The sequence below is a fragment of the Podarcis bocagei genome (assembly GCF_964188305.1).
Source record: "Podarcis bocagei genome assembly, chromosome: 12".
Lineage (NCBI taxonomy): Eukaryota > Metazoa > Chordata > Lepidosauria > Squamata > Lacertidae > Podarcis > Podarcis bocagei.
Window position 1 is genome coordinate 4,359,243 of NC_138137.1, and position 23,979 is coordinate 4,383,221.

The 23,979-nt window shown below is 43.4% G+C and overlaps 1 protein-coding gene across 4 annotated transcripts in view; it reads left to right on the plus strand.

Moving 5' to 3' along the window:
* GLI3 (GLI family zinc finger 3) overlaps positions 1-23,979 on the plus strand; it is a 255,223-nt gene that overhangs the window by 100,289 nt on the left and 130,955 nt on the right. For all 4 annotated transcript variants that reach the window (XM_081165088.1, XM_081165090.1, XM_081165089.1 and 1 more), the window contains one exon: positions 23,070-23,102. In XM_081165088.1, coding sequence (XP_081021214.1) covers positions 23,070-23,102 — 33 coding nt within the window. The remainder of the gene's footprint in view (positions 1-23,069; positions 23,103-23,979) is intronic.

Sequence of the window (23,979 nt, forward strand, 5' to 3'; positions counted from 1 at the left end):
TAAAGAAACATCTTTAGACCTGGCTAATATGGCCAACTATTGCCCAGTCTCAAATCTTCCATTCTTGGGCAAGGTGGATTAAGCACCCGTGGAACAACTTCAAGCACTCCTGGAAGATGCGGACCATTTGGATCTCTTCCAATCGGGATTCAGGCCTCATCATCGGAGTGAAACCGCCTTGGTCACACTGGTCGATAATCTCCGGCAGGCTAGGGACAAAGGTGAAAGCTGTTTCCTAGTTTCCTAGCTGTTTCTCAGCAGCCTTTGATACCATTGATCATGACATCTTTCTGGACCATCCAGAGGAGCTGGGAGCTGGGGGCACTGTTATACGGTGGTTCTGCTCCTTCCTCCTGGGCCATGTCTGGAAAGTGGTGTTGGGGGATGAGTGTTCAGACCCCTGGGCTCTCAACCTGTGGGGTGCCTCAGGGTTCTGTCCTCTCCCCCATGCTTTTTAACATCTATATGAAGCTGCTGGGAGAGATCAACAGGGGATTTGGGCTGGTTGTTCATCAGTATGGAGATGATACCCAGCTCTACCTCTCCTTTAAATCAGAACCAGTGAAGGCGGTGAAGGTCCTGTGTGAGTGCCTGGAGGCGGTTGGAGAATGGATGGTGGCTAACAGATTGAGGTTGAATCCTGACAAGACAAAGTACTGTTTTTGGGGGTCAGGAGGCGGGCGGGTGTGGAGGACTCCCTGGTCCTGAACGGGGTAACTGTGCCCCTGAAGGACCAGGTGCGCAGCCTGGGAGTCATTTTGGATTCACAGCTGTTCATGGAGGCACAGGTCAATTCTGTGTCCAGGGCAGCTGTCTACCAGCTCCATCTGGTAGGCCAGCTGAGACCCTACCAACTCGCAGACTGTCTCGCCAGAGTGGTTCAGGCTCTAGTTATCTTCCGCTTTGACTACTGCAATGCACTCTACCTTTGAAGGTGACCTGGAAACTACAACTAATCCAGAATGCAGCAGCTAGACTGGTGACTGGGAGTGGCCGCCGAGACCATATAACACTGGTCTTGAAAGACCTACATTGGCTCCCAGTACATTTCCGAGCACAATTCAAAGTGTTGGTGCTGACCTTTAAAGCCCTAAACGGCCTTGGCCCAGTATACCTGAAGGAGCGTCTCCACCCCCATTGTTCATACTGAAGTCCAACACCGAGGGCCTTCTGGCGGTTCCCCCACTGCGAGAAGCCAAGTTACAGGGAACCAGACAGAGGGCCTTCTCGGTAGTGGCACCCGCCCTGTGGAATGCCTTCCCATCAGATGTTAAGGGAATAAACAACTACAGTGGTACCTCGGGTTAAGAACTTAATTCGTATCCAACTTTTAGAAGACATCTGAAGGCAGCCCTGTTTAGGAAAGTTTTTTGATGTTTGAAGGTCTTCTTCTTCTTCTTCTTCTTCTTCTTCTTCTTCTTCTTCTTCTTCTTCTTCTTCTTTTCATCATATGATGTGATGTTATCATGTGTATTTTCTTGCAAGTCACAGTCAGCAACTTGGCCCGGGGGTGTTAAATTTGTGGATATGTTCTGCCTGTTACAATTCAAGGAGAGAGGGGGGAAATTGGGGGCTTCTATTTTCTGCAGCCTTCCCACGTTTTCCATGATGCCTAACTTCAAGCTACTTTCTTTAATCATGTCAATCATCTATTTCTAGGAACAATGCCATACTCAAGTTTGAAGCCCAAATCTTAGCAAAAGTGTGCTTCAGTGCTAAGTTTGTCACGGTTATGACCTGAGAGTTTCTGTAATATCACTCACACAAACAGACCATTTCCATTTGAATCTGTCCTGAACTTTTTCTGAAGATAATTTCTCATCAAAAGGTCCTTAACAACTTCAGCATCCAGAATGTCACAAACCACTCTGTCAAGCTGAGAAAAACAGATATTAGAAAGCAACTTGAGGCAGCTTTTCACTTTGCTGATTGTGCATTAAACAGTAAATTATGGAAACAGCATTGGAAAAACACTGCAAAGCTGCTGTGCTGTGTGAGCTTGTGCCCAACAATCCCTAAGCAATCACCTTTTAGACTGTTATCCTTTGTGGATGAAACAATGGATTCCCCAGTCTGCCATTTGAAATAGTGGGGATCACGACAAGAATTAGTAGAGTCCCATGTGGCATGTGAATGTCAGATATGCTGATATCCAAAACACACTCCATCTGTGAGCATCCTTAGAAACTAAACAAGTAGGGACTTTTTGGTCCCATATTATATTTACATTTTCAAACATCTTAATTAATCTTCAGGCTTGTATTTGCTCCCAAGAGGCCGCCTCTATGTTGATTAGTGTGTTCCCATTTAACTTGATTTGTTTTCTTGCGAATGGGATGTGACATTGCATGACTGAGGCTCTTAAAGCAGCAACCAGTAAGAATGTTTTACTTCGGTATGTCTCATTGGGTTTGTTTGACCATTTTGTTTGACGCACACACACACACGGACACCCCCCCCTTCAGATTTCACATTTGACTTTTAAAAAGTGTATTGGAGCCCTTTAGAGTAGTTGAATTGGATGATCATTTTGACGGTTAAAAGTGTTTCTGCAAGGGAACAAATTTCAAAATTACTCATAATGAAAAATTGAAATCTTCTGGCTCTTCAATGTCTTTTTGTCTTATTTATATGTTGACTACTAGCCAGCCATACTATCAGAATTTTAATGCTGCATTTAGCCTCATTCTTATGCAGTGTTCCAATCTGTGCAATTACTTATGGTTTTCATTGTTCAAAGTCTTGAAAAAGTTGCAAAGATTCAAGCTTAAACTAATTTCTAATTTGTTCTAATTAGTTTTCAACACCCTTTTTGGACACCAGAAAGTCTGGAGATACTAAATTTGTTGAGGTCCTACCAGAGAGTTAATAAACTTCAGCCTTTGGTTAAGTAATAACATTGCATTACTTTTCTTGCATTACATTCAAGGCTGATTTAAACAATATATTAATTTGCCTTGAAGTTATTTTTTGTCTTACAAGCATACATGTGCCAGCATGGTCTGTATTCTTTCTGCTGCTTTGTTTATAGCATCCTGCAGTGTGGATGATACAGGTTAATTAATTCAGGCATACGTTCTTATGAAGTATCTATAGGGCAGATGTTGGGCTGGGTCCCTTCTCTTCTTTTTTCTGGGTATGTTGAGCCAATTTGTGACTATTGTCTTTTCATCACTAATAGCTATCCCACCCCCAAAGTTATTTAATTAATATATTGTATTTATTGAATATAATTTAGCTACCGCAACTAAAATTAAATAACTGAATACATGGTCACCAGAAAATATTTTGTGATTTTGCATCTTTCTGCTCTTCTTGAAAATATGTCTGGGAATCAGGATACAAACATGAAAATATGTTTGGCTAGTTCAGGACTCAATTCATTTATCAGTTGCAAACACTGACTCGACCACTTCAACTGATTTCTTCAGATGAAGAATTAGATCGTTAATGTGTCAAGCAAATACCATTGTGGTGTCAGGGTAGACTTTGGTAATATGGCACCCACCCTGAGCAAGGAGAAAATTTGGTGCCACCCCCCATAAATATTTCTTACTTTCGCAATAATTCCTTTGGATGCAGTAGCTTTTTAATGGATCTTCTCAATAGGTTCACTGAAGCTTCACATTATTATTACTTTTGAGTAGGTACTCATATAAACAAAGGTTTTATCACCATCATTTTGCGTCCCCTTGGTTTGGCGCCCTGCGCAGAGGAACCACCTGCGCCCCCCCAAGTCAGGCTCTGGCATTGTCTCAGTGCTCAAGGGGGGATCCGTTCCAGTATGCTGTAACTTCTCCTTCCTTAAAAAGAATTCTTTGGTGTTTAGATTTGAATACTAGAGTAATATTCTGAACATATGCACCAAATTTTATTCTACTGTCTCAATGTTCAATAGAGATTTTGTAATACAAAACAGTTTACAAGTAGACAGTGCCAAACTCTGGAGTTACTCCACAATGCCTTTGGCTCAACCAACCCATTGCTTACACAGAAACCAATGTTGTATAGTAAGAAGCATGAAACGTGTGTAGATTTCTCATATATGACAATTTTTCACACACAGACTCTTTCGTTTGGCTGCAGTCTGCCATCACCTCCATACCATATGCATATTTGGCATAATATAAATGTTTGTGATGGGAAAATCACCATGATTTTGATCCTCCCCCCTCCTTAATTCATGGGAAATTTTTACTGTGTAAAAAAACCATACCATTTGGATGAAACACTCTTTAGTTTATTTTCTTAATCCTTCAGACCACTGAGTCAATAAGTTAGGGTTTGTGGCTTGATGTGGCCATTTTGTTAAAGGTGAGCTTAAAAATATATCTTTATAGGTTTGAATTGAGATCTGGGGTAACAGTGGCTTACAGTGTGAACCAGGAACTTTGCTTTGAAATTCTCCTCAATTCCCCTGATGCTCACACAGCTTTCCTTGCACCTAATCCGACACATCAGAACTGCTGTGTTCTGTTTTTTTAACTCAGTATGCTGATTTTGAAACAACCAGTGCCAAATGGTTTCTTGTTAGTTTATTTTAAAGATTGCGCCTGGCAACTTCTGATCAAATAATCTCCAAGGTGGTTTACAGCGAATCAAAACAATACCAATACATAAAGCTACCCATAACTCATGTTCATTAAGCCAGTGACAAAGTTTTCTTCTGCAGTGGCAAAGTGGTTTTCTCTAGGACAGGTGGCAGCTGGAGCAAAGTCTTTCCGAGGCTGAGGGGTGGGGAAGGAGGTGCAGGTTTCCTGCAACTTTTCATAGCTGGAGCTAGGCTGGTCTTCACCTTGCCATGGTGTTGTTCCTGGGAGAGCAGGGATGCTGCAATCCAATGGCCCCAGGTGTGAATTCAGTAAAGAGGTGGGAGGCAGTTGTGCATGAGCTCACCTGCTATTACCATGGCCAATTTCTTACTATAATAATAATAATTTATTATTTATATCTCGCCCATCTGGCTGGGTTTCCCCAGCCACTCTGGGCAGCTCCCAACAGAATATGAAAAACACGATAAAACATCAAACGTTAAAAACTTTCCTATACAGGACTGCCTTCAGATGTCTTTTATAAGTAAGATAGTTGTTCATTTCCTTGACATGTGATGGAAGAACGTTCCACAGGGCGGGCACCACTACCGTGAAGGCCCTCTTCCTGGTTCCCTGTAACCTCACTTCTTGCAGGGAGGGAACCGCCAGAAGACCCTTGGAGCTGGACCTCAGTGTCCAGGCTGAACGATGGGGGTTGAGACGATGGGGGTGGAGACGCTCTTACTCAATAAATAATGTCTGCTGAGGCCTTCAGGTTTCCAGTTGGGCCTTAGTGACGGCTTTGATTACTTGGATAGCACTGCTACATAGGCCAAGTCCACACAATGAAACCATGGCTTAATAAAACAGGGTGCGCAGGAGTTTTCTCCTGGTTTGTTTCTCCTCCTGCATGAGTGTGGAATCCCGGAAGTTGCAAGGAACCATAGCTTCTTGTTGTGTGCAAGCTGGCAACTATGGTTAATGTTTTTCAGACAAGCTATGATTTGGAGCCCTGCTCTGAAACAGAGATTTTATTGTGAGAATCGAGCCTTTGTCAAGGCAGCAGGTCCTAATCAGATACAGGTGAGTTAAGATTTGGAATTGGGAACAGAGGAGAGAATCTGATTAAACTGCATAAAATGAGAAGAATGAAAAAAATGAATGGGGAACACATGTTTTACCTTTTCTCATCATTCAATGAAATCGACATATGCTATGTTTTTTAAAAAGACAATTTTAATGTAAGTTTCTTATGTAACTCTTTGTGACCAGAACTGGTGGTTGAGAAGATTTTTGAATTTAGAAATATCAGTAGCAATTAGCATCAATCCCAGGGCACCTTTGCTAATGCCTTGGGCTTCCTACCTAATTTTAACTTAAAATGAAATCCTTTCTCCTGTAAAATTTTAAATAATAGATAGGCACAAGCATTACGGATATTTGCATGTAGTGAAGGAAGGTTGTATACACTTCCTTTAATTATTTAATGATAGCCATGTGGCTTGCTACTTGGTTATTTTTCCTTTAATGTGATTCTTAATATATCTCTATAGCATGAATCCTTTTGTTTTTAAGTTATCTCTGACATGCAGCCTTCTCATCTTGGCGCCTAACAATACTGAACCCCCTATTTTCAAGTCGCCGTTGTGTAAAAGCCATCTAGTTAGAACTCTCAAAAATAAGAGGCTTGTCTCTGGAGGACAACTCCACATTGCAGATGGAGTATAATCCTGAACATTGTTCCCCCCTCCTCCCTTCTGCTTTCAAATAGCTGGGGACAGTGAGTCAAGGACTGAGAACTCCCTTTGTTTCATGTAGTGTGCATTGCAGAGAAGGAATGTAACAGAGCAGAAAATGAAGAAAGACATAAAAGAATCTCAGCTCAAGGAGGTCAGATCCATCACAGACTTAGCATTGCCTTCAAAGATGCCTGGGACAGGTGGCAGTTCAAGACAATCAGAGGAGAAGCATCCGCTAATGCTGAGATAAGGGATTCTCAGGGAATCCTGCTATCTGGTCCCTGTTTGCTTTGATGTAACTCTGCTAGAGAAGACTTCTGGGAGCAGGCTGCTCGGGATGGGCTGCTGGTCTTGAGCCTTTAAAGGTCTCATTACAGTGGTCCTTGAGGATTAATCGTCTCTCAGGTTCACACGGGAATGGATTGGTCCGAAGGACCAGTGCGGGGATCTTGGCACCACCTGCACAAAACATTATTATTGTCCATTCTTCTTTTCACCTCCTCCCTTTGTCTCCCCCATATTATTGGTATGTGATAGAAAGTTAAATCTCAATCATCTTGGCCTTTCTGCTTCCCTCTTTGGCTTTGACTGAGGTTTTTTGTTGTTGAGCACAGCTTGAATGGTCACCAAACCATTAGCAGTGAATTGGTGGCTTCCGGTAACTGGACTTACTTAGCCTGCTGTTTTTGGCAGGTTTTTTGTTTTCTTTCCACTTTCTGTCCTTCTATATCACGCCTGGGCAATTGAAGACCACAAAGCTATGATGCTATATGACTGCAGTATTAAATATGTTTTCTGACCGAGCATGTTCAGGACTGGATTTAATGTTAGAACAGTTTTTAAAGCACACAGTTGTCTCAGTCCCCATGTAGTTACACTCAACTGTTGTGTATAATTGGATGCCCAAGGCAGTGGATTGAAATGTGCACCCACATTGCTAACTATATCTCTGTCTACAACTTGCAGTTCACATGAGAGTTGTATTGGATGTTTTTCTTTCAATTGCACATCACTTTGCAAGTGTGCATCCGCATCCAAACTGTGAGTTTGATTTTTCTGTGCATCGAGGGAATCTGTGTGCCGAAGCCACCTTCTGTATATTTGGATCTCTTTTGCTGGATCTGACCAGTTACAAGTTATCTCCTTATTCATTGTGCATGTGTAAGAAAAAAAGAACACATGGAATATTCACATGGGGCTTGCTGACTTTGATGAAAATGCAGTGTTTGTTCAATGTTGCAAATAATTGAGTGTCTATTTAATTTGTTTGTTTGTTCTCCAGGTGTTCTGATGGAATTGCCTTTTACTAGGCAGTGACATTTAAAAATGAAACCAGGTGGAAGTTCTTTGTTATATTAGTTACCTAAGACCTGCTCCTTTGGATTGCTACGCTAGAAAAGTTGTCAGTATGGACAGTGAGGACTGCTGCATCTGAGATCCACTAGGATCTACAGAGTTGTAAACTAACTGAATAGTGCTACTGCTGCTGAAATAGTGTTTTAGCAACTACAACACTGGTATACGTGCAAACTATTAGATGGAGCAGAAACCAGTGGTGATGGGGGGGGGGGCAGGACTAAGGATGACTGTCCTACACATATTCCTAGAGTAATTTCAGCCACTCATAACCTGAGAGTCTTAAAGGGTTGGTTTCATGATGGGATAGAAATTTGATGCGTAATATGTAGAGAGAACTGGTAATAAAGCTAGTGTAATAGAATGGGTGTACCCGTCTTTCCTTGCACAGAATGATGCTGTCTCTATTTGTGAAAGCCATTCCGTGCTTTAGGATTGGCTGTGAAGAGGTGAACATATTATCCTGCCTCATTAACAAGGCATAAAGGAATTCATACATCATCACTGTGCAGCAAATGTAATTTTAGCTCCAAACAAACACAACAACACTTAAAATATAAGAAGGCCAATGTGGTTTACAATATGTACAGAAAGGATTTGTGGGCAGTAGCCACCCTAAAAAAGTCATAACTTTAGCATATTTTAAATAATTCAAAGCATTCCTGTTACTGAGTAGAATAGTATTATTTTTGTGCATTTTTAGTCAGACTTAAAAATCATTTGAGTTAATCAATTTCTGCCACCAACTTGCACTAATTCATCATGAGTAGGATCAAAATAGGTGCTTGGGGTGCAAAAAGGAACTGGCATTAGTCCAGTGAATTTTATTCCCTTTTTCTTTGATCCCCATGTACGTCACAAACTGCTTTTGAATTTTCCCTTAGTTACAATAGTAGGAATATTGTTAAAGAAAGAAAAGGAAGTCTGGCGTCCTCTTGAGTTGTTTGGGTGTCAGATTACTATCACTTCATTCACTTGCCTTAAAACATTATATTGTTGGAAATGTGTCAGAAGACGTTTGCTCCTTACTGTCTAAGCAGGATTTCAGAAGCATTTGCTATAAAACATAGAGAACACATTGTAATGAAGGTAGACAAAATTAGAAATCCACATTATATTTCTACTCTTCCTATCCTGGGCTTACAGAGTAAACATTTTTTTTTAGATAATCTGTTAATCATCTCCAACAGTTGTCTCTTGTTATCATTAATATGCATGCAACATATTAGTCATGCTGGCCACATGAACCGGAAGCTGTACACCGGCTCCCTCGGCCAATAAAGCGAGATGAGCGCCGCAACCCCAGAGTCTGGACCTAATGGTCAGGGGTCCCTTTACCTTTACTAAGTAACTTACTGAATTCCCTTTCATCTTTCTTGGTCTTCCACTTCTTGGTCTTCCACTGTGAAGAAATAAAGAATGGAGGCAAATGAGATTTTTTCCCTAATGACCTGTGTGAAGAACCTGGGAGATGGATAACAAAGGCAGCACCTTGCTGCTGTGTTTTAATAAACATTAGTTTACAGTCTCTGACAACAGTGGGCAAATACACGCAATTACTTGGAAAATTTCTCCAGTGTTTGTATGTATATAAATCTCTCCCTAAATCTTCCCAGCTGGGAGTTAGGCTGGTCTTCTCTTGCAGTGGAATCCAGGCTTTGTTCTCATGTTCAGCTCAGCTCAGTCTGGAATAATTCAGAAACGTATTAGATTGCTACTCCCCAAAGGCCTAATGGAATAACCTTCACTCCTAGCCTTTGGGAAATAAGCTCAAAATCAGGCAGATTTCTTGATTAAAGAAAGAACTAACTGTGCACAAATTGCTGCATAACAATTTGTGAAGCATTTGTGTTAGAAATGTAGTGGAAACCGAAGACTGATACACATTTTTCTGCTATTCCCTAATCAGGATTTTAAAAAAATGTGTTTTTACATTCTTTTGGTAGCCATTGGTGGATGAGTCTTGCTGCTTATGAAAATCAATGAAATGTGATATGTAACCCATGGATTAAGCACACACAATTTAATATCCATTGTGTAGTGCTGGAACAGAGCAGTATAACTATGCTGTCAATTTTTATTTTGGTATTTTTTTGAATGTGTGCAACAAAGAAATGGAAGTGATTGCACGTAATGTAGTTGCGACTACAGGTGTTTTCTAGTCAAATTATTCAATAAATCAAAATCAGGCCTCTTGCTGTAGGTATTGTTTAGAATTGGATATTTAAAAGATTGCCAGTAGTTTTCCTTTGATTGAACAAGACACACCCGTCAGGCAAAAAACATGTTGTATTTTGATGAATGGTTGTGTTAGGAGACCAAGTCTAGGGACATAGCAAATAGCAGTTCATATTGTACTTAACATCCATTTTTAAAAAAACTTGAAAGCTTATATGCATAAATGAAAGAAGTCTTAAATATCCTTTCAAGCTCTTAACTGCTTACCCGAAACTGTAGCTCTGTAACGGCATACAGTCTCCCCTCTGTAGTAAAGAATATATGCAACTTGTGTTTGTTGGCCTGGAACTGATTATCTCTTTAGTTAATTAGTTCCCAGCCCCAAAGTAGCCTAACCGCACAGGACGTAGTTCTGTATAGTTTGTCCATAATGGCTGGGAATTTTAGGTTTCAGCATTCTTGGGAATAAAATGAAATTGCAGACCATGAGCAGCTCCTTCATGTCTACCAGAAAAACTCTCCAGTCCTAATACTTTTCTAAAACCAGAGGAATTACATGGGAACAAGAGATAAGAGGATTAGGCTTTCTAGATACCCAGCAACATGTACACAAATGCATCTCCAGGGCCTTTTTTCATGTTTTCTTCTTGGGGCTTCTTGGCTAAGCGCATAAGAATGACAGGAACCTTTGGTGTCAGTGGGAACACATCTGAGCTAATCAAATATTCTACGCTTCTTCCCTCTTAAACGTGAAATAGAGACCCAGAACAAAATGTTGTGAGAGTTGCAAGGTTGATGCTGAAAATGGCAACCCCATTCTTCCCTCTCCTGCTGCTGGCTTGTAATACAAAATGTGAAGCATAATAATTCCTCTGAGTTTCCTTATCCTCTCTTCACCACTGGGGCAGGGAAACCCAAAGGTTCTTGAGACCATATTGTGCGTTTCGTATTGCCAGATATCTCCAAAGGACAAAGGAAGTAATACTGGGCTGCCATTTTCAGTGGCAGTCACACATTTCTCATGGGTGAGCTAAAAACATGGCAAAAAATTTAGATCGCAGATCTCATGAGGAAAGGAACTGAACATGTTTAATATGGACTTAAAAAAATCAAATGGCAGAGAACATTTGTTGACTTACTTTTATTAAGGATGCTGTGATTACTAAGACCCAGCAAGGTTTTTTCAAAAATAAGTAATAGTACCACTCTCTTCTGTTGTTGTTTTTTTTATAAAATTTTTATTGGTTTTACAAACTTTTTTAAAGACAAACAAACACTTAAAAAGACAAACATACACGTATAATATCATAACATATTTTCCTAAACCTCTTTTCTAGGACTTCCCCATACCCCCCCCTTTCTGCATCCCAATGTCCAAAATTTTTAGCAACTCCCAATTGTTACTTTCAGTCTCTGTCATCCTGATCCTCTCTATGTTCTAATCTTATATCGCTGTATCCCTTTGTTTCTAGGAACCACAACACTTTAACATTCATTAAGTTTATGATAGTCCTTAAGATAGCTTTTAAATTTTCGCCATTCTTCTTCCACCGTCTCTTTGCGTTGGTCGCGGATTCTGCCTGTCATCTCAGCCAATGTCATATAGTCCATCACTTTCATCTGCCATTCTTCCAGAGTGGGTAGATCTTGTGTCTTCCAATACTTTGCGATGAGTATTCTTGCTGCTGTCGTAGCATACATAAAAAAAGTTCTATCCCTCTTTGTCACCAATTGACCGACAATGCCCAAGAGAAAGGCCTCTGGTTTTTTAGGAAACGTACATTTAAGTACCTTTTTCATTTCATTATAGATCATTTCCCAGAAGGCCTTAATCTTCGGGCACGTCCACCAAAGGTGATAGAAGGTACCTTCAGTCTCTTTACATTTCCAACATTTGTTATCGGGCAGATGATAAATTTTTGCCAGCTTGACTGGGGTCATGTACCACCTATAGACCATTTTCATAATGTTTTCCTTTAAGGCATTACATGCCGTAAATTTGATACCGGTGTTCCATAACCATTCCCAGTCAGCAGACATAATGTTATGACCAATATCTTGTGCCCACTTAATCATAACCGATTTGACTGTTTCATCCTGTGTATTCCATTTCAGCAACAAGTTGTACATTCTAGATAGATTCTTAGTATTGGGTTCTAGCAATTCAGTTTCTAGTTTTGATTTTTCCACCTGGAAGCCAATTTTCCTGTCCTGTTTGAAAAACTCCATTATTTGATGATATTGAAACCAATTTTCTACTTTATGTTTCAATTTCTCATGGCTTTGTAATTTGAACTTATCTCCATCCTGTTCCAGAATTTCCCAATACTTCGGCCATCCGACCTCCATATTGAGTTTCTTCACTGCCTTGGCTTCCACTGGTGACACCCATCTAGGGGTTTTGTTTTCCAACAGATCTTTATATCTTATCCAAACATTAAACAATGCTTTCCTAACAATGTGATTTTTAAAGGCACTATTCAGTTTGATTTTGTCATACCATAAATATGCATGCCAACCAAAAGCATTGTTAAAACCTTCCAGATCTAAAATGTCTGTATTCTCGAGGAGCATCCATTCTTTCAGCCAGCAAAATGCTGCTGCCTCATAATACAGTTTTAAGTCCGGCAGGGCAAACCCCCCTCTTTCTTTGGCATCTGTCAGTATTTTGAATTTGATTCTGGGCTTTTTGCCCTGCCAGACAAATTTCGAAATATCTTTCTGCCACCTCTTGAAACATTCCATCTTATCAAGTATCTGCAAGGTTTGAAACAAGAATAACATTCTAGGCAATACATTCATTTTAATCACTGCAATTCGGCCTAACATTGACAATTTCAAATTTGACCATATTTCTAGATCTTTTTTAATCTCTGACCAACATTTTTCATAGTTATCCTTATACAAATTCACATTTTTAGATGTCAAGTAAACCCCTAGATATTTAACCTTCTTGACCACCGTCAGCCCTGTCTCCTCTTGAAACTCCTCTTTTTCCATATCTGTTAAGTTTTTCCCTAAAACTTTGGTTTTTTGTTTATTCAGCTTAAATCCAGCCACCTGGCCAAACAATTGGATTATTTCTAAGACCCTTTTCGTACTAGTGTTTGGCTCTTGCAAAGTCAAAACTAGGTCATCTGCAAATGCTCTTAACTTATACTGTTTAGCTCCGACCTGCACTCCTTTAACCTCCTGGTCATTTCTAATCATGTTCAGCAACACCTCCAGAACTGAAATAAAGAGTAATGGGGAAATTGGGCACCCCTGTCGTGTTCCTTTTTCTATCTTAAGTTCCTCAGTTATTACATTATTTACAATCAGTTTAGCTTTTTGTTCAGAATATATTGCAGCCATACCATTCTCAAAACCTTGACCTACCCCCATCCCATGAAGATTCTTTATCATAAAACTCCAAGAAATATTGTCAAAGGCTTTCTCCGCGTCCACAAAAATCAGTACTGCTTTAGTATTTATGTTCACCTCTAACTTTTCCAAAATGTCTATTATATTCCTTACATTGTCTGATAGGTGTCTTTTTGGGAGAAAGCCTGCTTGGTTCATGTGAGGGTTTGATTAGCTGCTTGTGCGTGAAAACGTGCTCCCTCAGAGTTTGTGCGCCCCCACAAACCTCCGTGTGTGACGGAGCTCCTCAGACATGTCTGCTCTAGTCACTAGTAGAGTCCGACAGTGGCTGCCTGCGGAAGCGTTTCCAGCAAAGAAGTTCCTTAACGGAAACGCGTCTCCTGGACTCACGGCGTGACAGTTTCCTGCGAGGTATGGGTCTCCCTATGGGAGACTCCGATACCTCCCCACTGTTCTCGCTGGAAGCCTCCCTGAGCCCTCCCTCCTGCTCGCATTCCCTCAGAGACCCACTCCTCCCCCTGCTGGTCCCTGCTTCAGCAGTTGAGTCTCTTTCATCCTGCCTGAGTCCCTCCACCACCTGATGCTCTGATGGCAGTTCCCTGACATCCACTTCCCCTCCAGGGCCCCCCTCACCCCCTCCCAATTCCTCCCCCCTGGGAGGTGAAGGGCTAAAACCCCGAAACGAATCTTCCTCATCTTCTGACGTCTCGAACAATTCTCTCCATCGATCGTCGTCCTGGCCAGCTGAATCCTCCTCCTCTTCAGAATCTGGGAACCCCTCCAACTCCTCTTCCTCGTCGGTGGTGGCAAAGTATTCCCTTCGGAACCTCGCTACAGGCTGAGGTTTACGTGGGAACCTCTGATGAAAAGTCTCTATTAAAACCTCGTCATTGACATCCTCTGCCCTAACCCAGGTGTTTTCCGACTCCGGTTCCCCTTCCCACATTACCAAATACTCTACTTGATCTCCCTTCCACCTGGAATCGAGGATCTCCGCTACATGGTAGCTGTGTTCCTTCTCCTCCATTGCTGGTCCCCTAGTGACCCTCCCCTCACTGTCTCCTCTATACGGTGACAGCAACGACCTGTGAAAAACTGGGTGCAGCTTCATGTGGTTCGGTAACCGGAGCCTGAAAGCCACTGGATTGACCTGCTGTATGACTTCAAACGGACCCAGCCTTTTGGGTCTTAATTTCTTACAACCTCCTTTGAATGGCAACCCTTGGGTTGACAGCCACACCTGGTCCCCCACCCTGATGCTTTCACCTTCCCTTCTGTTTTTGTCTGCTTGCCTCTTATATTCCTCCTTAGCCCTGTTTAAGTTGAGTTGGAGCTGGCGATGGATCGCTTCCATTTCTTCCACGAACTGTTCTGCAGCTGGAACGCTCCAGTTCTCCCCCTCCCCCCCTGGGAAGGCTCTGGGATGGCACCCGTGATTAGCCAAAAAGGGGCTCATCCCCGTGGACACGTTCTCTGCATTGTTGTAGGCAAATTCTGCCAACGCCAGCTTCTCCACCCAATCATTCTCTCTGTCATTAACATAACACCTCAAATATTGTTGGAGAACCCCATTTGCTCTTTCCGCCTGCCCGTTGGTTTCAGGATGACGGGCCGTCGAGAAATTAACCTCTACATGCAGTAAGCTCATGAGCTTCCTCCAGAACCTGGAAGTAAATTGTTTCCCTCGGTCTGAAACCACCCTCAAGGGGGCGCCATGCAACCTAAACACATTCTCTACAAACAATTTGGCGGTTTCTTCTGCTGTAACCGCATGTGAGCAGGCTATGAAGTGGGCCATTTTAGTTAACAGGTCTACTACAACCATGATGGCTGTTTTCCCTCTAGACCTTGGCAGATCAGTCATGAAATCTATTGCCACTGCTTCCCACGGTCTCTCAGGTGTGGGCAGTGGTTCTAATAAACCAGCCGGCGCCTGCCTCTCCCCCTTGGCTCTTTGGCATTGTTCACACCCTCTCACATACTCCCGCACATCTTCCCTGACCTTGGGCCACCAAAATTCCCTGGTAACCAGCCACATGGTTTTGTGTTGCCCAAAGTGCCCTGCTGTGGGGCTATCGTGCAACTGCTTGAGTACTTTCTCCCTCAATTCCCCTTCAGGTATATATAACGCTCCCTTATAATACAATGCCCCATTTCTCTCCTCAAAACCACCGGGTTTGTCTTCCTCCCCTCTGAGATCCCTGAGTTTCCCCTGGGCGTATGCATCCTGCACCGTACCCTCTACCAATTCCCTTTGCCCCACCAAAGTCGCCCCACACACCCAGCGGTCCTCTGGAATGATATGGGTTTCTTCGGGTGCTCCCTCCCCCTCCAAATATTCAGGTTTGCGTGAGAGAGCGTCCGCCCTAACATTCTCTGGGCCTGGCACATAACAAATCTCAAAGTTAAATTTGGAGAACTCTTGGGCCCATCTCAACTGCCTTTGGTTGAGCACTCGCGCCGTTCTCCAGTACTCTAGATTTTTATGGTCCGTGCACACTTGCACTTTATGTTGTGCACCAACTAGCAGATGCCTCCATCTCCGGAACGCCTCATGAATAGCAAGCAGTTCTCGGTCGTACACCGTGTAGTTCCTCTCGGATTTGTTCAGCTTCCGCGAGAAGAAGGCACACGGACGCCACTCCGACTCCTCCTTCCCCGGCTGCAGAAGAAGCACCGCCCCTATGGCTCTGTCAGATGCGTCTGTTTCAACCCTTAGCTTCTTTCGTAAATCCACATGCAGAAGTCGTTCTTCAGAGGCGAAGGCCCTTTTCAGTTCCTCAAACGCTCGCTCCGCCTCCGCCGTCCATACAAACTTCTTCTTACTGCTGAGACAGTCAGTGATGGGCGCCGTCAGATGGGCGAAGTTGCGGATGAACTTACGATAAAAGTTTCCAAACCCTAGGAACCTCTGCACATCCTTCTTGGTTTTGGGTGTTTTCCATTCCAGCACTGCCTGTACCTTGCCGGGATCCATGGCCAATCCCTTGTCTGACAGGCGGTACCCCAGGAATTCCACCTCCTTGGTATGGAACCGACACTTCTCCAGTTTGACCCACAGCCTGTTGGCTTGCAGTCTGCTCAACACTTCTCTGACGTCTCTCACATGTTGCTCCTCATTCTCAGAATACACCAACACATCATCTAGAAAGGCAACGCAATTCTTGTAGAGCAAAGGGCCCAGCACGTGGTTCATAAAAGATTGAAAACACGCGGAGCCTGCTTGTAATCCAAATGGCATAACGAGGTATTCAAACGCCCCCAAAGGGGTAAACATGGTGGTTTTCCATTCATCCCCTTTCCTTATGCGTATCAGGTTGTACGCCCCCCTTAGATCCAGCTTTGTGAAAATCTTTCCCTTCCTCACCATGGTCAAAATATCATCAATTCTGGGCATAGGGAACGCCACCGGTTCAGTCACTGCATTCAGCCGCCTAAAATCACATACAAGTCTCGGCTTGTCCGCATTTTTTTTGTCCACAAAGAACACTGGGCTCCCCCCTGCTGCTTTGGACTCTCTGATGAAGCCTCTCTTCAGGTTCTTGTCAATGAACCCTCGCAACTCCTGCATTTCCCTGTCTGACATGGCATACAACTTGCCCACGGGAAGCTGTGCTCCAGGGAGTAAATTGATCTGACAATCAAAGGGTCTATGAGGTGGTAGTTGGTCAGCTTCCTTCTCACTGAACACGTCGCTGAGATCTGCATACTGTGGTGGTACCTTCACCTTCCCCATTACTTCAGTCCCTGCTAGGGTGGCTTGGGCCCCTACTGAACCCTTCTCCCCTTTGCAGTGTTCTAGGCAATGTGCTGAACCAAAGGACACCACTCTTTGATGCCAGCCAACCAGCGGATCATGTAGAGCTAGCCAGCTCATTCCCAAAATAATGGGAGCGCCTCCCAGGGTGGCCACATTAAACGCTATCAGTTCTGTGTGCCTTGCCACCCTCATTATCATTGGGACAGTCTGCAAGCGGACTCCTCCTCCCAACAACTCCCTGCCATCAATCGTGGTCACCTGCAGGGGGTTGCTTAAAGGGATGGTCTGTATCTGGTGTTCAGCAGCAAACTCCTTGCTCATAAAATTGCAGGAGCTGCCTGAGTCCAATAGCGCCTTTATTTTTAGGGGGTGCCCATTCTGCAGCTCTAGCGACACTTCAATCACTAGAGCAGGTCGAGGAGCTTCTGGCACGGGCACTTTCACTGCTCTTTGGCCTGGCTGCAGTGCCCCAATTGTGGCAACCAGGCGTTGGCTTTTACCTGCTCCGCTCCCCCTTCTTCTCCCCCCTCAACAGCTCCCACCATCCCTTGCCATTCCTTCCTCTGGGGGCAGACTCTGGCAAAGTGGCCTGGCTGTTGGCAGAGATAGCATTTCCGGGGGCCCTTTCCCTCCTTCTTAGCTCCCTCGCTGGTTTTTGAAAATGCGCGCGCGCGCGCTGTTCCGATTTCCATCGGCTCTGCCGGCGGGAAAGCTGGCTCAGGAATGTCTGGAATGCGGAACTCCTTCCAACGTTCCCCTCTCCCTTCCCGCCTCTCCAAGGCTCTTGCCTCCTGCCGCGCTCCTATGGTCAGCGCAGATTTGGTCAGCTGATCCATAGACTCCGCCCTGGGGCTCCGTGCCAGCTCGTCTTTCACCCCCGAAGAAAGACCTTCTTCAAATAGCATTTGAACGGGTGCCGCCGATAAATCCCAACTCAGTCTGTGAATCAGCATGGTAAACTCAGTCCAATATTCACGGACAGATCGACTCCCCTGCTTACAAGCCATTAGCTGTCTGCGCACCACCCCTTCCTCAATATCGCTGGAAAACATGATATCCATTGCACGAAAGAACTTCATTGTGTCCTTTAGTATGTCATTGTGCGTTGCCATTAGGGGTCGAACCCAGTCTCTAGCCCCTTTCTCAAGATGCCCAATTACAAAAGCAACTCGCGATTCCTCATCAGGGAACTCATCGAACTGCACATTAAGGGCATATTGCATCTCTGTCCTAAAAGCATGGTAGTCCTTGGGGTCCCCCCCAAATTTCTGCACCAATCCTGGTACCTTTCTGGGGAATTGAGTGGCTCTCCCCTTCTTGTCTGCATCCTGAGCCCTTCTCTCCTCCAGCCTCGCCGTCTGCAGGGCCAGTTGAACCTCCAACGCTCGGTATCTATCTTCCAAGCTTGGACCAGCTCCAGCCCCTGCTCCTCCGGTTCCGGTTGGTTCGCTCATGATGCCTTCTCTTGCACAGGCAGCGTACAAAGACTGTCGGACTGCTGTGAGGGTTTGATTAGCTGCTTGTGCGTGAAAACGTGCTCCCTCAGAGTTTGTGCGCCCCCACAAACCTCCGTGTGTGACGGAGCTCCTCAGACATGTCTGCTCTAGTCACTAGTAGAGTCCGACAGTGGCTGCCTGCGGAAGCGTTTCCAGCAAAGAAGTTCCTTAACGGAAACGCGTCTCCTGGACTCACGGCGTGACAGTTTCCTGCGAGGTATGGGTCTCCCTATGGGAGACTCCGATACCTCCCCACTGTTCTCGCTGGAAGCCTCCCTGAGCCCTCCCTCCTGCTCGCATTCCCTCAGAGACCCACTCCTCCCCCTGCTGGTCCCTGCTTCAGCAGTTGAGTCTCTTTCATCCTGCCTGAGTCCCTCCACCACCTGATGCTCTGATGGCAGTTCCCTGACAGTTCAGTACCACTCTATTCTGCCTCGGTCAGACCGCAGCTAGAATACTGTGAACAATTCTGGGCACCACAGTTTAAGAATATTGACAAGCTGGTACATGTGCAGAGGAGGGAAATCAGGATGATAAAGGGTCAGGAAACCAAGCCTAATGAAGAACGGTTGAAGGAACTGCGTATGTGCAGCCTGGAAAAGAGGAGACTGAGAGGAAATATGATAGACATCTTCAAATATCTCAAGGGCTGACACAGGGAAGAGGGAACAAGCTTGTTTTCTCCTGCTCTGGCACCAATGGCTTCAAGTTACAAGAAAGGAGATTTTGACTAAACATCAGGAAAAGCTTTCTGATAGTAAGAGTTTTTTGGCAGTGGAATGGTCTCCCTTGGAGGTTTTTAAGCAGAGGTTGGGCAGTCTTCTGTAACGGATGCTTTAGCTGAGATTCCTGCCTTGGACTGCTTGACCCTTGGGGCTCATTTCCAACTCTACAACTCTATGATTCTGTTATTATTGGAGTTGTTGTTCTCATCACCATCACCCTCATAATCAAAATAATGGAAGAAATAATAGTTCTCCTAAGCCATGGGTAGGCAAACTAAGGCCCGGGGGCCAGATCCAGCCCAATCGCCTTCTCAATCCAGCCCGCAGGCGGTCCAGGAAACAGCGTGTTTTTACATGAGTAGAATGTGCCCTTTTATTTAAAATGCATCTCTGGGTTATTTGTGGGGCACAGAAATTCGTTCATTTTTCTCTCTCCAAAATATAGTCCGGCCCCCCACAATGTTTGAGGGATGGTGGAGCGGCCCCCTGCTGAAAACGTTTGCTGACCCCTGCTCTCAGCTGTTTCTGGGAAGTGCAGTTTGTTCTGCCTCTTCCTTGCATCTGCAGCTCCCGCAACATCTCCCGCCCCATTTCCAAAGTTTCCCTAAACCCTCCAGCAGATCTTGAGGATGGGGGGCATGGGGCAGTTGCAGAGGGAAGAGGGAGGGAGGGAATTCCTATTTCAGAAATAATGTGTTTTGTTCATGGAAGGGAAATTAGGATCCAAGCTGTGGCGATGCTGCCTCAAATTGCTAGACTTTAAAAGTAACACCGACCTTGTGCACAGTCTTGCATTATATGGATAAGAAATACATTAGGAGGAAAGGGAAAGAAAAGTAGAAATAGTTGTCTTTTTTAAATTCAGCCAGGATAAAACAGATATTTTATAAGGAGATATTTTAATTTTTTTAAAAAAACAACATGAAAAGAGTTTGATCCTGGGTAGAGGGGCTTTACAGTGATGGGAAATGGAAAAGGAATTTAGACAAGAAACAGAGAGGATAAACATGGCTGATCTAGAAGGCTTGTCTATATGGAGTGAAGGTCCAAGGAAGAACAGAGAGACTGAGAAGAAGAAAAGATAGATATAAAGGGGCAAGACCCTGGAGATATGTGAAAGTAAGTGCAAGAATCTTAAATTGGAGACCTAAAGTGAGAAGGAGCCATTGAAGAGAGCAGCACAAAGGAGTCATATGATTGGAATGACAAGTAGAAAATATCAAATAGTATGTATTCAAAAAACCCTTGGATAAGAGGAGATACAATTGCTTATCCGCAGGCATTAACTCACTAGGTGGTTCTCGTAGGCAAACCTTTGCTCCTTGACCCAGCAGCGCTTATTTAATGACCTGTTTTTAAAATGTGCATATTGCTTTTCAATAGACTTCAAAGTGGCTGCGCACAGTTTTTAAAACCAACAACTTCATATGAAAATAATAATATTGAACTGCTTTAAAGGCAGCTGTGTATGTGAAACTCTCTGAACTCTCTAAAGACCTGTATCAGTTGTTGCCCCTAGCAGAATGCCTTCGTTGCGTGCCTGATGAGAACTTGCACGTGCCCTTATAGAGAAACATTGCCATAACTGTGGTTTAGCTGTCGTTGGGGACAGAATCTACCCAGTCTTGGGACTCAGCAATCAAAACGCATCATTTCTAAGTCTCTGAAATCATTTATCCTTAGAAGCTTTTTCATTGCTGCTAATGTTTCTGAATGCTTGAAAATCTCTTGCAACTGCAGCCTGTTGCTGTACAAGGTTGCTTATCCAAGGAAAGCTCACGCAGTGTCAGATCCTGAGGTGTTTGTTGTTTATGGAGGTTTCAATTAGCATCTGAGTGATGTCACTGGCGAACCTTTCTTCTCCATGCAGTTAGCTGAGACGCTTGATGCCAGCATGTAAAACTGCTTGTCGACTGAAAGGTTCTGTCATGCAGTTCTGTGTGTATCGTTTGGGTGCCTCTGTAAGGCTGACAGGAAAGCCCTTCAAATATGCAAGATTGTGTTCTGTGAAACCTTGGCACTTATTTGGTGCATAATTGGAAGTATTGAGTAGGACAGGTACGTTTCTGGTATGAGGTTTGTTTTAAACATCACGTGTAAGTTGTTCCTTTGTACTTCTCTAGTCTGAAGTTCACAGATAAAACTATATCAGTCCTTTCAGGGCTCCTATTTCTATATTTTTTTTAAAAAGACCAAATTTTATACATGCACACCATTCAAAATTGTTGGAATGTTGTATTTGAGTATATATAGCTGAGCACCAAAATTATTAGTAAGATCGAACAACTGTGAAGAAAGTGTCACTCTGTAAAATGTTTGGAGAATGGTCTTGCCCTGGTGCCTTTGCAGCCTCAAAAATAAATGTTCCAACCAGGTACTAGAGGTGGAGATCTGTGGGCAAGGTGACAGCTGCCAGTCCTTGGGCAGAATATGGCCTGTGGAAGGCAGGTTTTAGTGCTCATTGCCTCACCCCATGGTTAGCCAAACCAGAATAAAATACGCAGAATAAGAATTATGATGTAAATTTGCATGATTTAGTCAGGGAGCAGAATCTAGTATCCAAAATTTTAACTTCAGGTGTAATTGCTGGTAGCTGCAGACACATCCCATGCTGTGTCCAGGTTAGTTGGAAGCACTGGGAATTAAACAGGGTGAGGGGAGAGACTTACAAAATGCATTTTGAGTTGATTGAATTGAGAAATAAATACAGAAGAGAGCCCGTTTCCTTCTTGGACTAAGTATTATAAGTAGGTTATGAATGGAAAAGGATAAGTGTCCTGGCATTTCTGAATAAGTTGTTCACAGTTAACCTTCTTTATTGGAGAAAAGTAGGTTCATGAGCCTAGAGTTGGACATCAGTGAGAAAAAAGGGTTCAAAAATCTTGTTACTACTTTAGTGTGAAATCTCAGCCCTGTGCTGCTGTCAGTTGGAACTTTCTGATTAATTTTAACTTGATCAGCATTTCACCCTTAAATAAATATCAAGGCTAAATTTCCCAGTAATTAGAAAATATTTGAAAGCAACTATTGATTTTTCTCTTTACTTCTCCTGCTGCTCTTAAATCAGTTGCCTTTTCTTTCTGATCAGAATCAGGCTGCTTCACAAATAAGCTTTACAGACGTGCAAAAAACTGCAGAAAACAAATGTGTTTGAAAGAAGATTTATTTATTTAAATTGCTTGCTTATTTATTCATTTAGAATGTGTAAATTACAGCACGTCATGACCTCTTCTTGAGTTGGCACCTGGTCCAAGCCCAGATCTGTTGTTGTGCAATATGTGGCATCATCCTAAAGTTATAATCCTATCTATACCAACTTATCTGGGATTAAGTCCCACTAAACTCAAATGGACTTACTTTTGAAAAGACACCCATAAGAATGCACTGCATATTATAGGCTGGAGCTAGACTAAGGCGGCAGTCCTAGGCCGCCATTTAAATTCTGTGAATAAATTTAGGATAGTGCAGTAAACATGCTTATAGTAAACAAGTTTAGGATCATTCTGCAAGACCCTGAAGAGGTGGCTGTGTAGTAGGTATATCTTACTTTTTGCAATAGGGAAGAGAAGGCATTACTTTCTTAGCTCCCCCCACCCCATCGGAGTTACTAAGGGAGAAGAAAGTGCTGTACTGATTATATATGGATAAGTCATTGGCTTTTAAATCGGATCCTCCTGTTTTTATTTGTTTTCTAGTACCACAGCTGATGCATGTAAGAAATGATGTAAACTGATTTCACTGGTGCAAAAGAGTGGCAGTTTAGGAAGCTGGTGTCCTGAAATAAATATCAGTTTTGCAGATGAAGCCAATAACTGACTGAAATAAATGCATTCAAAAATCACGATGCCGCTTTAATGAATTAGGTGCCAAAGTTTCTTTAAAAATAAAACTGTAATGTTCTGTGTGTTTTTCTTCCACAGATTCGGCCCCTGCTTTGAATTCTATAAAGTATTGTAAGTAAACTTTTTTTTGTACTTGATTTGTTATAGTGAACATTCATTTTCAATGATACTTTGTTATGTTTGTTAGAATGTCATCTGCCATAAAATATATTTGAAATAAAAATGTGCAAACACTCCAGGAAATGCTCCAGTTTTAGCTAAACTGCTTGCCCCCCCTTGCCTGAATTATTTTGTCTGAGGAGGAACTCCCCAAATTATTTTGAAATGAGCTTTAGCTGATTTATCTTTGGCAGTTGTAAATTTGAAACAAATGCTAGTTGAGACATCTGATGCAGTGCCCTTTGAGGAGTGAGATGAAGGCTGTCCTGCCTGAACGGAGCATCAAAACAAAAGCCTTAAGTGAATATTTTACCTTTACTGTCTCTGCTTCTTCCCATCACAAATGCTCCTGGAGAGCTTCAGCTGATCAGAGTGAAAACAATACCAGGCTTGATGTTGGATTCTATATAAGGGGGCTTTGTAGTGCTTATGACTCATGGGCAACCTCTGGATTTATTCCTGACCCTATGAAGCTGCCTTGTATAAACATCCATCCAGACCAGGCATTGGGATAACTAGGCCCAGGGTTCTGATATGGCCCTCTAGCTTCTCTGTCTGGCCCTCAGGTCTCTGCCCAGGCCAAACCCTTCACTGTCCTTGCTCCACACTCTCCTCCAATGTTTTTGTCTGCTTGGAATGTATGTACTTCCTTCCTTCCTTCGCCAAACCTTAATTAGGCATTACAAATATAAAGGGTAAAGGGAGCCCTGACCATTAGGTCCAGTTGTGGCCGACTCTGGGGTTGCGGCGTTCATCTCACTTTATTCACCGAGGGAGCCGGCGTACAGCTTCCGGGTCATGTGGCCAGCACGACTAAGCCGCTTCTGGC